The following is a 14,840-nucleotide window of genomic DNA, read 5'->3' on the forward strand; positions in this document are numbered from 1 at the left end:
AGACTATCTTTTCTTTGTGTCCATTGGCTTTTTGTTCTGTCCCCCTCCTCTCTCACAGGACCACCCCATAGCAGTTTTGTGAGATCTCAAACAGTCCCTCTGCTCTTAAACAGACTGAGTAAACTCAGAACACCTCAGGCTTGAAAGAAGCTTTGTACACATGACAATGTCTTATACTGTAGCAAACAGCATACCCCTGGTCAACACTACCTCTACATACACAAGGTTGCATTTGTAAATATAGTTTGTATTTTTTTACAAATAATGGGTTACAAACACTGGGAGATCAGGAATTCAGAGACATTATGTGTGGCCCATTGTTGTACAGACTGTTCTCTGAATAACACTACAGGGTGATTTTGAACGAGGAAGAATTAAACCTGTGCATTTGCATTTCTATATCAACACATGCCTGAAGAGTTTGAAACACTTTTACCTAAACAAAAATCCGAAGCTCTAAAGTAACAACTTATCAATCCGTTTCATGCTGCTAAGTTCAAAGAATACAATCACTATAGAATCTAGACATTTATCTTTTCTTTTTTTTAGACATTAGAAAAGTCTTATTTCTGACTTCTTCCAAAATTGGTCCGGGCAAGAGACTTTGGTATTATTTATCATCACTTTGATATTATCACTTTGGTATCATACATTGGTTCATGTTTTTGGAAAGTCTTAGATTATAATAGCTTATCTTATAAACGTTCAGTCTCACATTGGCTACATTTATGTGATCTACCTCAGTTTAACTATTAAACTGATTGTGTAGGTTGAGCTCAGCTGCATGTCTGAGGTCCTGATTGAGCTATTTGACCAGTCTGAGTCTCGTGCTGTTTAAACACTCCAGAAACTCAGGAATTCCCTATTGTGGGTTTTGTGGGGCTTTGCAAGTTGACGCTTTCAATAAGAATGAAAAAGGGAAAGTCTTTTGTCTTGAATAAAATCCTGACAGAGTCAACAGTACAGCTATTTATGATGCAACGCAATGACAGCAAATATTTAAAAATGCAACCGAGAGACTTGTTTTTCAAATGAATAGTACTGAATGTGTTTAGAATACAATAGTCAGGAGATGATGTAGATGACATTTCCTGTTTGCAACTATTTGAACTAGACTCGACCAATTATGTAATAAAACAAAAAATGAGCCAGTGGGAGTATATATATATATATGTATATATATATATATATATATATATATATATATATATATATATATATATATATATATATATATACATGTGTGTGTATGTGTGTATGTGTGTATGTAGAATATACACCTCACACTAGCCTCTCTTGTTTTCTCTCTTGTTCCCAATTGATCTCAGCTGTACAAATAGTGAGGGTCTATAAAAAGGTTGTTAGGTCATATATATGACATGAGTTAAACACACTCTGTTTCCACAGCACTGGGTCAAACTATAAATTGTACATAAGTACAACGATGTACCATCCCTTTCATCAGTGTCCAATAACTCCAAGCAGGCCATATTTACGCATTTTAGAGCTGTGCATAATTGAGACGTTTAGACTTCCATGCGGTACATGATAAGTTCTTGTTTTAAAATTTCCATACAATATAAATAATTGTGTATGCTAATTTCTTGTACTTACTTCAACCTGCTTTATAATTGCATGCCTTTAAATTCTATATGAATGCGAAAATATAAAGTTATATAAATAAATGTAATATTTGCAATGCCCACCGCTCAAATTCAGATTTTTTTATGTTTGATCATTTTTCACTATGAAAAAGCAACCACCAACCATGATAAAATGAAACATGCCCATAAAAAAACATTGTTAAAAAAATGGACATATATTTGAATTTGCAGTAACACCTATTCTTTCAAAAGAATCAAGTTTGATGAAATCTGAATGTATCAAATTTTTTTGATATATGATACCCAAAACACTATTCATATTTAACATACAGTATCCCTTTTCTTAATCACATTCATCTGCATAATTGCATCTATAGTATAAAATATATAAATATTTATTCATTTATTTAATTTTTTTTATTATCATTCATTATCAGTCTGGGCAGACATTCCAAAAATAAGGAATAAAGCAATAAAAGGAATGGCCAAAAAACATTTATTTGTGTCATATTGACAAAGAACTATTAATTATAATAATTAACTTCCAGAAGAAAAAAAATACTGAAACAAAGCACATAAATAATGGTTATAAATAACAGGGTAACATACTTGTTAGTCATGCCTGTTAAACACCCTAGGCCTATTTTTTTTTTCACTGTGGGTTTTGTCTACTGGTTGAGTACTTTGGTTAACATTAGCTGAAGAGACAACACATTTTGTTTTACAACATAAATCACATACCTCAAATTTTAAACCAGCTCCAGCTGACAGCTATATACGAGGAATCGTTGTAAATATTTAACAGAATTCTCAAACTCTTAATTTGCATAAAAGTGCATGTTCCTTTTATTGGTCACATAAAGGTTCGTAGGTAAAGGTAAGTTTCGCTGGCTATCGTGGTAACAAGAAGCTAATCAGCACACTGAAAAGACTACATGTCTACATATTGCACGCAATGTTTTTCAAGAGATTTTACGTTTTAAAAGAGACATTCGTAAACAAGGCAGTGGAAAAGCAGGCGTAAAGGGTTTTTATGAAAATGTTGATGATACATTAACCCTTTGAAAATGTCAGCATCCCTCGTAACCCACTCAGTCGTGCCCCTTTTCTGGGTAACAGGATTAGCCGCGAAAAAGTACACATAACTTACATAAAGCAGCACCGAATACTATAAATTATATTCAGATGGTTTCCCTTTCACTATTAAGTGCAAAAAATCAAAACATACAAGCTTTAGCTTATAAGCTTTAGCAGTGAGCACACGCAGTTTTAACATACAGCTGAGATTTAAGCTGTGAATGCTTCTTTGACCACTTAAATCAAGATATAGAAGATCTCTGCATTCTCTCTGCATGATACCACTGCCAGCTTTGCAAGGAACAATGCAGAAGCGTTTTAGAGAACACCCCACCAGAAGAGTGCTAGCGAGAGCAGTATTCCCACCACAGAGCGACTGGACACGGACACGGGTGCTGTGTTACACAGGTCACTGGTACAGCAGGAGAACTTGAAGCTGGAAAGTTTGGGAAATTTCTCGCCGATTACGTTGTAGTTACAATCAGAATACTTTATACACTGCCTGTACGTGTCACCGCCTAAAAGAAAAGAAAGATACGTCACGCAAAGTCAAAAGGTCATGGAAATGGTTTGTTAGAATGCAGACGTTTTCTGAGAATGAGTGAGAGCTGCCACCTCTCTCGTAGACGGACACACAGGCATCATCATAGTAGCAGTTCCGAATTTTAGAGCATGTGCCCGTGTAGTCCTTACAACTGTAACATTTGATGGCAGAGCCTTGAAAGACAAAGAGAAAGAGATAGGTTTTATTTATTTATTTAGCAAAAACAGTAATGCAAAATATACAAAAAAACACATCTTATGCATGGTGCAAACATTCTTAAAGACAATACATACCAAGCCCCACCAGAGCCAGAACGAACACCACACACACTCCAACAGAAGCTTTCATAATGCCTTCGGTTTACCAGACTAATCTTGATAAAGAAAGAGAAAGAGTAGTACAACTGAGTACAATTTGAACTTGTCTGAATGCGTCTGCATGTTCATTCAAAGTAGCAGAATCATATCAGACTGGAACCACATGATGATCAGCATTTGATAACAATGTTTTATTTTTTAAATGAACCAACAACTGTAAGAGAAAGAATTGTGGGTCATCTAGGACTAGATAGTTCTGCTAAGATACATTCAGTTTTATTATAGCTTCTACTATTATTACTCCGACCACGACCACAACTGTTATTGTTGTTTGCTTGTCATTTTCATAAAAATACAATATATATTTACAAGGTATATGTCATGACACTTGCAACAATGTGACATTTATAAATATATTAATGAATGAATATATATATATATATATATATATATATATATATATATATATATATATATATATATATATATATATATATATATATATATAATTAACAATAAAACCAAAACAATTAACCTGATGTACCACTCTTAATACACACCAGTGTTTTATTGTTTACCCAATAATTTCATTTAAATGCTAATTTAATGATAACAATAGTACTAATGGTGACAATACTATTTAAAAATAATAATAATAAAATTTAAAATATGTTTGGAGAGATAACCAATTACAAATTAATTTATTTGTCTCTGTTTCCATGACAGCTCGTCTGCCTTTCACTAAATTATGAATTAAGTGATTTTCTTTTCAGAATAGTATTCATAAAACTGAAACTAATGACTACCATAAATCATGTCACATTTTCTCATAACTTTCGACCTTTAGGTTCAACCAAAAAACTAATCAAAACAAAGCATACCTGGAAAAGTCAATATATTTAATGCTTTATAGTTTGCAAGCAAAAATGCAGTCTAAATCATCCTGGCTCACAAGCACAGAATATACTAAGCAGTACAGCAGCTACTTTTCTGTCTAGTCTTTCTAGTCTTACCCCAGTGTGAAGAAAGTATCCAACCACAGACACATCCAAACCAGTCTGAAAACTGGAGAGCTTGAGCCCCTTACGCTTTCCTAAACACGCCCACAACGCTCCTCAATAAATCTGTTGTGCTTGAACACCATTCTGCTGACCTAAAATATTTAAATGAAATATATTATCAGACATTGTGTATTGATGTTAAGACATAAAAATAAGAAATAATGTTGCTATAACAATTCACGATTAAAAGAATTGAATAATCGCATGTAATATACTGTCTTTTAGAGTCGGGGACAGTCATCCTTCAAATGTGCTATTCTGTAGTACCACATTGACAATGTAGCATTGTGGTGTTTGTAACTGTAGAAATCCCTTACTATGCCGTTCTTAGGAATGAACCTGCAGCATTTATTCAGCATCCTGTGGTTGAAAGTTGAATGCTAAAGTTTTCTATTCTTCAGCTTAATCAATATACTAAAAGCAAAAATCCAACAGTTCAACATATGTAATAATGTTTATATCTTTACGTGTATGAACAAGACACTTTACTTTCCTGTCATTCGTCTGTTTTCTTATCAATTGTTTTTAACCCATTCCTGTTGATCAGCACTCCTGACTTTATGCTAACGCACATATGCTCAGTTTGACCTTCTTTAAGATTTTTTCCTTCTTATAAAATGCTGAAGCAGTATAAAATTCATTCTTATGTATATGATGTTTTTTAAAACAACAGTTAATTTGACCACACATCTAGGTCAGGCTTCAGCAAACAGTGGTTTAATGAATGGCCTATTATTAGAAGCGGGTTCACACAAGGATTCATTCAGCTGTAGTACGAGAACAGCTGAAATATGTGAGGCTGTCTGCAACGAACGTACATGATCAAAATCACTCACGTGTAGACAAAAAGGACTATTAAACATACACTGGTGTTCAACAAATTGTGATTTTAAATGATCTGGCATGAAAAGACCACATGTCTGATGTATTGGCCCTAGTGTGGGCACTTCAAAATGGTTTGTCAAAGTACTTAAGATACATTACAGAAAGGTTGCATTTTCTCTCTTTCAGAATAGCTTAAATGAATGAGTAAAGAGATGTGTGCCAAAAAACAAAATGGCTCAACAAAGAAACATCAGTCTGACTAAAACAAGGCCTCTTCAACGTTGCCATGACAACTGCCACTATCAGGGTGGGTTAGGGTTAGGGTTTGGGTTGGAGGGACAGAAATGACTTTAAGTTTTGTGTTGTGAGAACAATAAGTGTTTTCAGAGATATTCCAGAGCATGAGACAATAGCACTGAGACGTGCTTGTGAAAAATAAATCAACGGCCTCTTTGTGCCGAGATGGCAGAGAGCATCCTGAACACAAGAACAATGTAAACAAACAATTTAGTAGTGAAACACGGTAGTGATACACCATTACCTTTTTATTTACTCCAAAAAAAACCTCACACATACAAAAAAAAAAAAAATAATAAAACAAAACAAAACAGAGGAGTTATTAACTAATGAGAGGTTCAATAGGGCTAAACAGAACATAATAGCAAACTGTTGAAAAATCTCACTGCACAGCATTATTTTACAAAGATGATAACATAATTGCAGTCATGAACAAGAAAAATCAAAATCGTACATATCTCTAGGCAAGATTAGCTCACATTCCCATTAGGAAAGGAAAGGGAAGAAAAAAGCTGAGAAATTTTTAAAGTGCCTAGATTTCATTCTGGAAAAAAAAAAAAAAACTGTACAACAAAGACATTTTTTCTGATCATTTACCGCTTGCACTGGATTTAAAGAAAAAAAAAAAAGTGTGGAAATTCACAATAATGCCATAAACGTCTCATAAAATTATCTTATTTTGTTATTCACACCAGTCTGTAACCTCCAGCCCTTAGGATAATCAGAGCTAAAAAGATGCTTTACACTACATCAGTGTGTCCTGGCAGTTTACATCCATCCAGTGTTTCTGAGAACAGGCCAAAAGCACCTCTGAACTAGTAGAGAACTAGAGCAACATGTAACTTAAAAAAAAAAAAAAAGTAGTTCAATGATTGCTTGCACGGGTTAGCTGATGTTTGAGTGAACTGGCTGGTTTGGGTCTATGTGCTTTCCCCTCCTCTTTAAATAAATCAGTTTCACTTCACAAGATCTGGGCCTCAGCCTGTCCCCAAAACCCTAAGTATAGACGACACTAGAACAAACATATATACACACACACACACACAAGCACATACACGCTACACAATACCTGAGGCCTTGTGGAGGAAATTAATGGGATCAATTTATTTCAGCCTTTCTGATACATGTTCAATCTATACATCTATAAATCTATATTATATATATATAAACACACACAGTGATACAGTGTGTGTGTACTTCTCTGCTTATAGTAGTGTCACAATTTCTCCCCATGCTCTTTAATTTTAAGGACTTAAAAGGATAGTTCAAGCAAAATTAACAATTTTATCACCATGTCGTCCCGAACCTGTATGATTGCCTTAATTCTGTTGAAGACGTTTTGAACAATAATTTTTTGGTCCATAGTGGGTTCCAAAACAACAACTGCATTTGTGTTCCACACGAGACAGAAAGACATACAGGTCTGGAACGTCATAAAGGTGAGCACATTTTCAATTTTTGGCTGAACTGTTTCTTTAGGTAAGTGGCAGGTCATTGTGAAACCCAGACAAGAAGAGCCAATCTCACAGAATCTCACACACATTCAATAAACTCCCTCACTCTCAAATCGCAAAACACACTTGCAGACTCAAACGCACGTACAATGATCTCACACGTCCACAGACGTGCACAGACACAGATATGCCACAACCAGACACATGCCCTCAGAAACCGGAGAAAACGTTCAAGAGGTGACAGGCACAAGAGCGCTGTACAATAAACAATGGATGCCTAAAAGCTCTGTTTGTCCTCCTGCTCTCCCGTTTGTGTGAGTGTGTGTGCGTCAGTATCTGTGGGCGGGTGTTGGCCGGGGGCATGTAAAAATGCATCAGACATGCCGAGGGCAGCGTCCTCCTGGGTCAGCCATGTTCATGCCACGCATTTCTCCCTCCTCGTAGTCGTCTGTGTCCGATGAGTTCTCATCATCATAAGGAGCAGACACCTCACTGACTGAGCTCTAACCGAGAGAGACAAACACAGAACGAGGGATTTAAAAATGACAAATGTGCACACATTAGCATCCCGGATATTTGTTTTTTCCTTGGACACAACAGAAAGACATAAATAGCAGCTCACCGAGCGCACCATTGATTCACGGAATGGTGGGCAAACCATGTGGAAGCGTGGGATCGAAACGTCAAACACTTCCTCTTTGTTCTTGAGCCGGTGGAATGTGTAGTGGCCTTCCATGTACTCGGAGGTGGTGGAAAACGTGGTGCAGCTGGCGTACTCGTGAACTTTACCCGGTGTCATCACTGGAAACTCACCTGCATGTACATCATACGCAAAAAAACGATGCAGGGCATTGTCACTTTGATTTATACACATACTGTCAGAGTGTCCCATCTTGATAATTCAGTTGCCAGTGCTAACCGTTCTGATTTACCCTTCTCTTACAGGGATGTGCTCTTACCCACAACACCAGGGCCACGGACCTCCTCCACATTTCCGTTTGCATTTGTGATCTTCCAGTAGCGGCTGTCTAGCTGGCAGGCATTCTCTGGCAGGGCCGACTTTGACATCTCAATCCTGATGCATAAAATGGCACAGCTTATCGTATCATCCCATGTCAAGCCTTAGTACAGATTGTTATAGCAAGTGACAGCAGAAAGCAGCTCGATCATTTTAGTAGGAACTACGTTTAACAAATTAAGCACAGAGATGTAAACGTTTCATTACTGAATGAATCCACATAGAGAACGATCAGTTTAACAAATTACGGAATTATTTAGCCATTTAAACAAATCATTTGAACGAATGACTTAACGATATAACTCATTAAGAAAGTGACTAGCTGGTAACTGGCATCTAAATTTAATTTCTTAGCTAAATATACAATTAATCACATTGCATTGTTTTTGCTATTGTAAAATGTATTCAAGCTACCTCTAAGCTGCATTAAACAGTCTGTGTAATACCATTTCAGATGCAGATTCCTTGCCACTTCTGCAGTGAAAAAATGTAAGTTGTTTACGTGGATTTCATTTGAATGGTAACATTATCTTATAATTCTAACTTTAATATATTGGTTAAATGTAACAGACTGATTAAAAAACACAAGATGCATATATTTAATAAGATTAAAAAAGGTAACAATTGCTCTGAAATCAGATTAAGGGAGCAAATATTGACACAGTTGAAAAATTTAATTTGCCATGGCTGTAAACATTTTAGACATTTCATATTTTCATATTTCATATCAAAAAAAAAAAAAAAAAAAAAAAACATGCCGAAGTAAAAAATACCACAGTGTAACTTTCATCATCATTATCATCATTATCATCATCATCAGCAAAGCTTACTTTTATCAGGCCTAGGAAAGCAGTTATACAAAGCTTAAATATTCAGATGACAAAACCAAATTAAATGTAGTACCTGATTCTGTAGGTGAAGAAAAAGTGTGGTGGATGAACTGAACTGAGCTCTGGCAGGAAGGAGGTAGAGACTGATACTGTGATGTCACCAGTGGTTGCCACACAGCGCTTGTCATGAACATACCTGAACAAACATAAAGGGGATAAAATGTAATTGGGTATTTATAATGTGCTTTTGTAGTTTTAGATGCAAACAGTTACTAAAGCCTTGTTCAGACAGTCAGTCCTATTTATTTTCTCATCCAATTATAATTTGATTTCAGGGTTTGACAGGGTTTGTACACATTGTGTATCACAAATATTCAGATAATCTTTGTGTTTCAGTTGTGCGTTTTCATGTTACTGGCGATCTCTCTATGACAATGACGTTAAAAACAAGCATAACAGCAATACAGATATAATTTTGTATTGTGACAACATATTGCTGTCGCTCTGGATTATATGCATATTATGAGGCAGCAGCAGAAATGTAGTTAGCTGGAATGTGCAGATTTATTACAATAGAAAGTCTCAAAGCTCAAAAGGTGGGTAGACCAACGTGATTTTAAATTTGACATGCACTTTGCAACAATACAGCCTTGTTCTAGAGTTTTTTTTTTGTTTTTTTACAAACATTGTCTAACGTATATAATGTTTTATGTGTTGTGAGAAAGTGACAAGCAAAAAAAGCTGTTAAATGCTCAAACTGAAACATTTCCAGAAAAGCGATTTGAATAGGATTTCAAATCACACATGAAGGGAGCTAGTAGCAGATTTGTTAAAATTGTATTTCACATTATTTTTTGTCTTTCAGATTCGCTATATATAATCAGACACAAATTGGAAATGTACAATCATATCGGATTTTGACTGACTGTCTGAACAAGGCTAAATATAGAAAATAACAACAAATGGACCACCTGAAGATCTGGTCCCGAATGATGGGGTATTCTCCTGTTACAACATTGTCAACATAGGAAGTAAACCACTCTGTAAAGTTAGAACCTGATAAAAAGAAAAGAAGAGAGAAAAAAAGTTCATTATCATTTGAAACAGCTTATTTGAAACTGAACTGCTTAATGCATTGCTTTTGCACTTTGTTACCCGTAATGAACATGTCAATCGCAGAGGGATCTTGTGCCAGTTGATCCTGTGAAGAAAAGACATTAATGAGAGCTAGCAACACACAAAAAGATAAGACCACCTCCTACTGGTCAAAGTGCAACAATGCAAGAACAATCTCTCTTTTATCTAGTGCTGAAGATCCCCTCGTGCACAAGCAGAGTTGTACTTGATGTGGTAAAATGATTGATCACCTGTCAGCTACGACACAAATGAGAGGCCTTTTTAAAAAGGAATTAAATTTAAATGACTGTACTTATTTCCCCCCCGATTGACACACGGTTAACGTTTTTGTTCGAAAATCCAACACTACAATACTTGTACTTTACTGAAGCCATGGTTTAAAGTTAAAAACCATCTAAAAGATAGGTTTGATCATTGCAAACAGTAACAGATGGATTTCTGTGATTGCTGTGATGTTTGTAATCAGCTGATTAAACTTATTCTGACAGCATCCTTCAACTGCACAGCATGCATTAATGAACAAGTGATATAATGTTTAATTTCTCATAATCTGTTTTGATGAGGAAACAAACGTATCTACATCATAGATGACCTGAAACGGAGTAAATGTTGAGCAAACTTTTACATTTTGGGTAAACTATTCCTTTTACATCACCTTTTAGTCTCCAGCTACTATATGGTTTTCATCAGAATTTCACTTTTCATAATTGTTCGCTAAGCTCTACATAAATGCATTTTTCTGCATGTTAGATTGTTTTGGTCTGAGGGTGGCGATCTAACCGGGCACTGATAGAAGATCTCACTGCGTGTTCGCCCCTCTGTGCTCTCCAAGGCCATGTACTGGCTGAGGCCGGTGTGGAAGCAAAATGTGAGCGGAAGACACTGCCTCATTCCCTTCCTCTGCTGAAATCCCCCTGCTGCTGTCTCAATATCCAGCAGGTCCTCTGAGCGATAGTGATTGGACAAAGCCATGCTGCCCATCAGCCTGTGGAGGGGACGTAGTGCAAAGATCAGTTCTGATAATATTAAAAGTCTGTTAACATTTTAACACCATGTCAGCTTCCTTGGTTATTTTCAGGTTTGATTCAGGGTTGCATCTGTTATATCTCTTGGCAGTAGACGCTGTACTTGCATAAAACAAAATGTTCTTACCATGTAACTAAGTTTGGAACAGTTTGTATTGACTTTATACAACGTAATTATAATTTCGAGTACACAGAGATAGGGTACTTAAAATAAAGTGTATCAAGATTGTGTATCTATACTGTGCATCTTATATAGCTGCACCTTAGTTTGATTTAAGCCATTAGTACACAAATACATGTAATACTTTTCTTATTATATTAAAAATGACAGAATATTACACAAGCATAGATATTTAAAATAAAGTGCATCAAGATCGTACTTGTAAGCAGCCGTGTAATAAGCTCATATGTGTAACATTAGCTGTTCATAATTACAAACTCTAATTAAAGGCTGTTTTATAACTTAATTACATGATAAGTACATTTTATTTCATGTAAGTACAATGGCTACTGCTAAGTACCTAATTAAGTAATCACCCTGTATTATGACACACCTGATAAGATTTTTATATCAGAGGCTGACGACGGTAAATTAAATTTGTCCGCTTGTGTACAATTTATGTTGTTCAATCATTTTAAAAATTACCTTAATTTCCCAATCATGTTGTAATAATTGACAAGTAAATTACGAGGGAAAAATAAAGGAAATAAAATGTTCAATCTTCAACACCGTATTCTCAGAAGTCTTACCCAGGGACCACTAGTTTCTGTCCATTGTGTATCCTATAGGAGCAACGGTAGTCATTAGGGAGTTTGCAGCCAATCTGGGCCTCGATGGTGTCTAGCTCCTCCTCTCTCACGCCCTCTTCAAGAAAAAGCAAGCAAAGCATTCACTGGACAACATTCATATTATTAAAAAAACACCCACAGGTTTTTAAAATGTGGTTGAACGACTAACACGGTGAACAGACCTTTAAGTGAAGCTATCATTCGGGGACACTTCTGGTTCAGATAGTTCTTCAGGTCATCCCAGGCTTTCTTGAGAGTACTGTAATAGTCAATGTAACGGCCGAGATCAGCATAATATTCCCGAAACAGCTCCTTCCACGCCAAGCCTCTGTGGGCTTTGTCTGCCCTGAAAACAAACAAACAACATGTCACCAACATCAAATAAAAAAAAATGCAACAGAAAAAAAAAACCATTTGCCATAAATGAAAAGTTCTAAGGGCATGAGCTTACTCTGTAAGGAGCCAGTGCTTCTGACAAAGCCTCTTCCATAGGGGGTTATGGCCTGTCAGCTCATTCAGGCGACGGCTGACAAAACTGCAGCTGAGAAAAGAACAAGCCAGATCAACTACTTCTGATGCTGGAAACATAAGATATTCATGCAGGGCTTCATCTGTTAAATAATAAATATCCGATCATGGCCATATTTAACCTTCAAGTTGGTTTTTGTATAATGTGGTACAAAGTGTAATTGTGATGGACTTAGTATTCTCAAACTATTAAGAAAAAACTTAAAGTTAAAGGGACAGAGGAAAAAAAGTTATTATATTTTGGTTTGCAGTTCAAAGTTAAGTACATTTTAAGTACATTTTACATGGCAAGGAGACCTTGAGTGCAACGGAAGTTACATTGGATTAAAGTATCAACCAAATACATAACTGTAGACCTAATAATGCATCCTTTAAAAAGATGACAGGATGTAGTCTTTACTGGTAGCTGCTTTAAACAGCGAGGGAAACTTAGTAGCAGTGTCAAACAAAATGCCAGCTGAGCAGCGTCACGTGAACATCACTGCCCATTTCTGACACCGAAATATTTATCAAAGCAAAGCTCAATTGATGATTCCCAGAGAACAAACAGTTGCCTTCACCGTGCGACTGCAGCCGAAATAAAGCTTTTGTGTTATGGCTTGTCGCACTACACAGTCAACTTACATGAAGTCATGCACTTCTATCTTCAAACATACGATGCAGGAGATAGTTTAACAGTTAAAACACAGATGCGTCTTTTCACAGTAACCGAAAATGAACAATATCCCAACCTTTTCGTATGTGTCTATCAACAGTACCTGCCTGAGTAACATCTTAAGCTATGCCGTTAGCATTGCCAGCTAACTGTGCAGCGAATATTATTTTTCAAGATAGTTCAAAAAGCAGACACGCGTGTTTATTATCGCAAGGACTGAAAGAATGGCTCGAGCTGAATGTCTACCTTATCAGATCTCGGAAGTCCAGAAATGACAGCACCAGCAGTAAGGGATCAGACGGTAAGTTATCCAGGCTGAGCGCTATGGACGTTGCCATCTTTGTAGCGAATGCAGAACCGAAGCCCCGCCCCTTCACTGAGATGACAAGAGGGCGTGCCCGCACGCTGCTCTGTTATCAAATATTGCGCACATGTCGCTGCACAACGATTATCCGAGGGGAAATGTACGTTGATACGATGGTAACAGTAAGATATTTCGATATTTTGTCTTGCAAATTCACTTAATGGTCCTGGCTCCTGCCTTTTTTTTCTGTATATATATATATTTTTTCTGTAGGCCTACATACTATATATATATATATATATATATATATATATATATATATATATATATATATATATATATACACACACACACACACACACACACACACACATAAACACAAACACATAATATAACAAAACTGGGGAATATTCCTAAGAGGACTAATACATCAGTAATTCGCTAAAACGAATCAGACACTGCTAGCTGCATCTTCAATAGTTATGTTGCTAACTATTGTATTTATGTTGTAGTTTGTAGAAATATTGTAGTTTAACGATTGTTAACACAGCCGAACGTAACTCATTCAGTTCTGGTATTATCATTAAGGAGGAACCGCTCCTTCATAATAACCCACAGAATCCTACATACAGCCGTACAGTGGGGTGGCCTTTCATCGGATGTGGCCGTTATATGAAGACAACTTTGACATTCATTCAGGCAGCTCATCAGTCTGAAATAAGGTGTTTACCTTTTATATCACCTGAAGATGGCGTCACAGGTCCATTTTCTGTCTGTCGTTCTCAAGGTCAAAACCACAGTTCAGCGTTTTTAAAGGAGTTACAAACCTTTAAAATATTACCAAAGCAGTATATATATATATATATATATATATATATATATATATATATATATATATATATATATATATATATATATATATATATATAAAGCTACGTGATCAAATAATCTACAACCATAGTCATTATTAGTCCATCTCTGTTGGCTATACGAAAACTCTAATCTCACTTTCTTTACCTATGCTTTTATTAAAACAAATACCTAGACATCTGTCCAAATCTGTTCTTGTAATAAAATCAGTGAAAAGTAATTTTGTGTTTTAAGTCACAAAATGTGTAGGAAGTGTAAAACAAATAAATGTGTCAGGAAGAAAGTGAGATTATTTTATTTATTTATTTTTTTACCATATGCACTATTGGCACACAAAAAAAGTGAGTGAAGTGTATGACCTAAAAATGACAAAACTTAGTCCCAGATATCAGAAATTTAAATATAATAATAACAACCATACTTCTAAAATCTAACTCTGTGTTTAATGTTGTCTAACTTTTTAGCTAAAACAGCAAGGCATGGTGCTAGTGACACCAAGGTCATG

General features: G+C 35.9%; 2 protein-coding genes across 5 annotated transcripts; both read right to left on the reverse strand.

The window, feature by feature from the left end:
- Window positions 1-2,083: 2,083 nt before the first annotated feature.
- LOC122349297 (CD59 molecule (CD59 blood group)) lies at window positions 2,084-4,667 on the reverse strand. 3 transcript variants are annotated; one of them, XM_043245281.1, is made up of 4 exons: window positions 4,556-4,667; window positions 3,519-3,598; window positions 3,297-3,398; window positions 2,084-3,199 (listed from the first exon to the last, which is right to left on the reverse strand). In XM_043245281.1, the coding sequence occupies exons 2-4, from the start codon at window positions 3,571-3,573 to the stop codon at window positions 3,000-3,002; spliced, it is 357 nt and encodes a 118-aa protein (XP_043101216.1). In that variant the 5' UTR covers window positions 3,574-3,598; window positions 4,556-4,667; the 3' UTR covers window positions 2,084-2,999. The 3 variants fall into 3 exon arrangements, with proteins under 3 accessions (XP_043101216.1, XP_043101217.1, XP_043101218.1); XM_043245282.1 differs by having other exon boundaries at window positions 3,519-3,593; window positions 4,556-4,626; XM_043245283.1 differs by lacking the exon at window positions 4,556-4,667 and adding an exon at window positions 4,424-4,550.
- An 803-nt stretch (window positions 4,668-5,470) lies between these two features.
- Window positions 5,471-13,525, reverse strand: fbxo3 (F-box protein 3). 2 transcript variants are annotated; one of them, XM_043245280.1, is made up of 11 exons: window positions 13,408-13,525; window positions 12,430-12,519; window positions 12,161-12,324; window positions 11,940-12,054; window positions 10,945-11,149; window positions 10,183-10,228; window positions 9,999-10,083; window positions 9,101-9,223; window positions 8,139-8,254; window positions 7,811-7,992; window positions 5,471-7,682 (listed from the first exon to the last, which is right to left on the reverse strand). In XM_043245280.1, the coding sequence occupies exons 1-11, from the start codon at window positions 13,497-13,499 to the stop codon at window positions 7,554-7,556; spliced, it is 1,347 nt and encodes a 448-aa protein (XP_043101215.1). In that variant the 5' UTR covers window positions 13,500-13,525; the 3' UTR covers window positions 5,471-7,553. The 2 variants fall into 2 exon arrangements, with proteins under 2 accessions (XP_043101215.1, XP_043101214.1); XM_043245279.1 differs by having other exon boundaries at window positions 7,802-7,992.
- Between the last annotated feature and the right edge of the window lie 1,315 nt (window positions 13,526-14,840).

The sequence above is a fragment of the Puntigrus tetrazona genome, chromosome 7, assembly GCF_018831695.1.
Source record: "Puntigrus tetrazona isolate hp1 chromosome 7, ASM1883169v1, whole genome shotgun sequence".
NCBI classification, from domain to species: domain Eukaryota; kingdom Metazoa; phylum Chordata; class Actinopteri; order Cypriniformes; family Cyprinidae; genus Puntigrus; species Puntigrus tetrazona.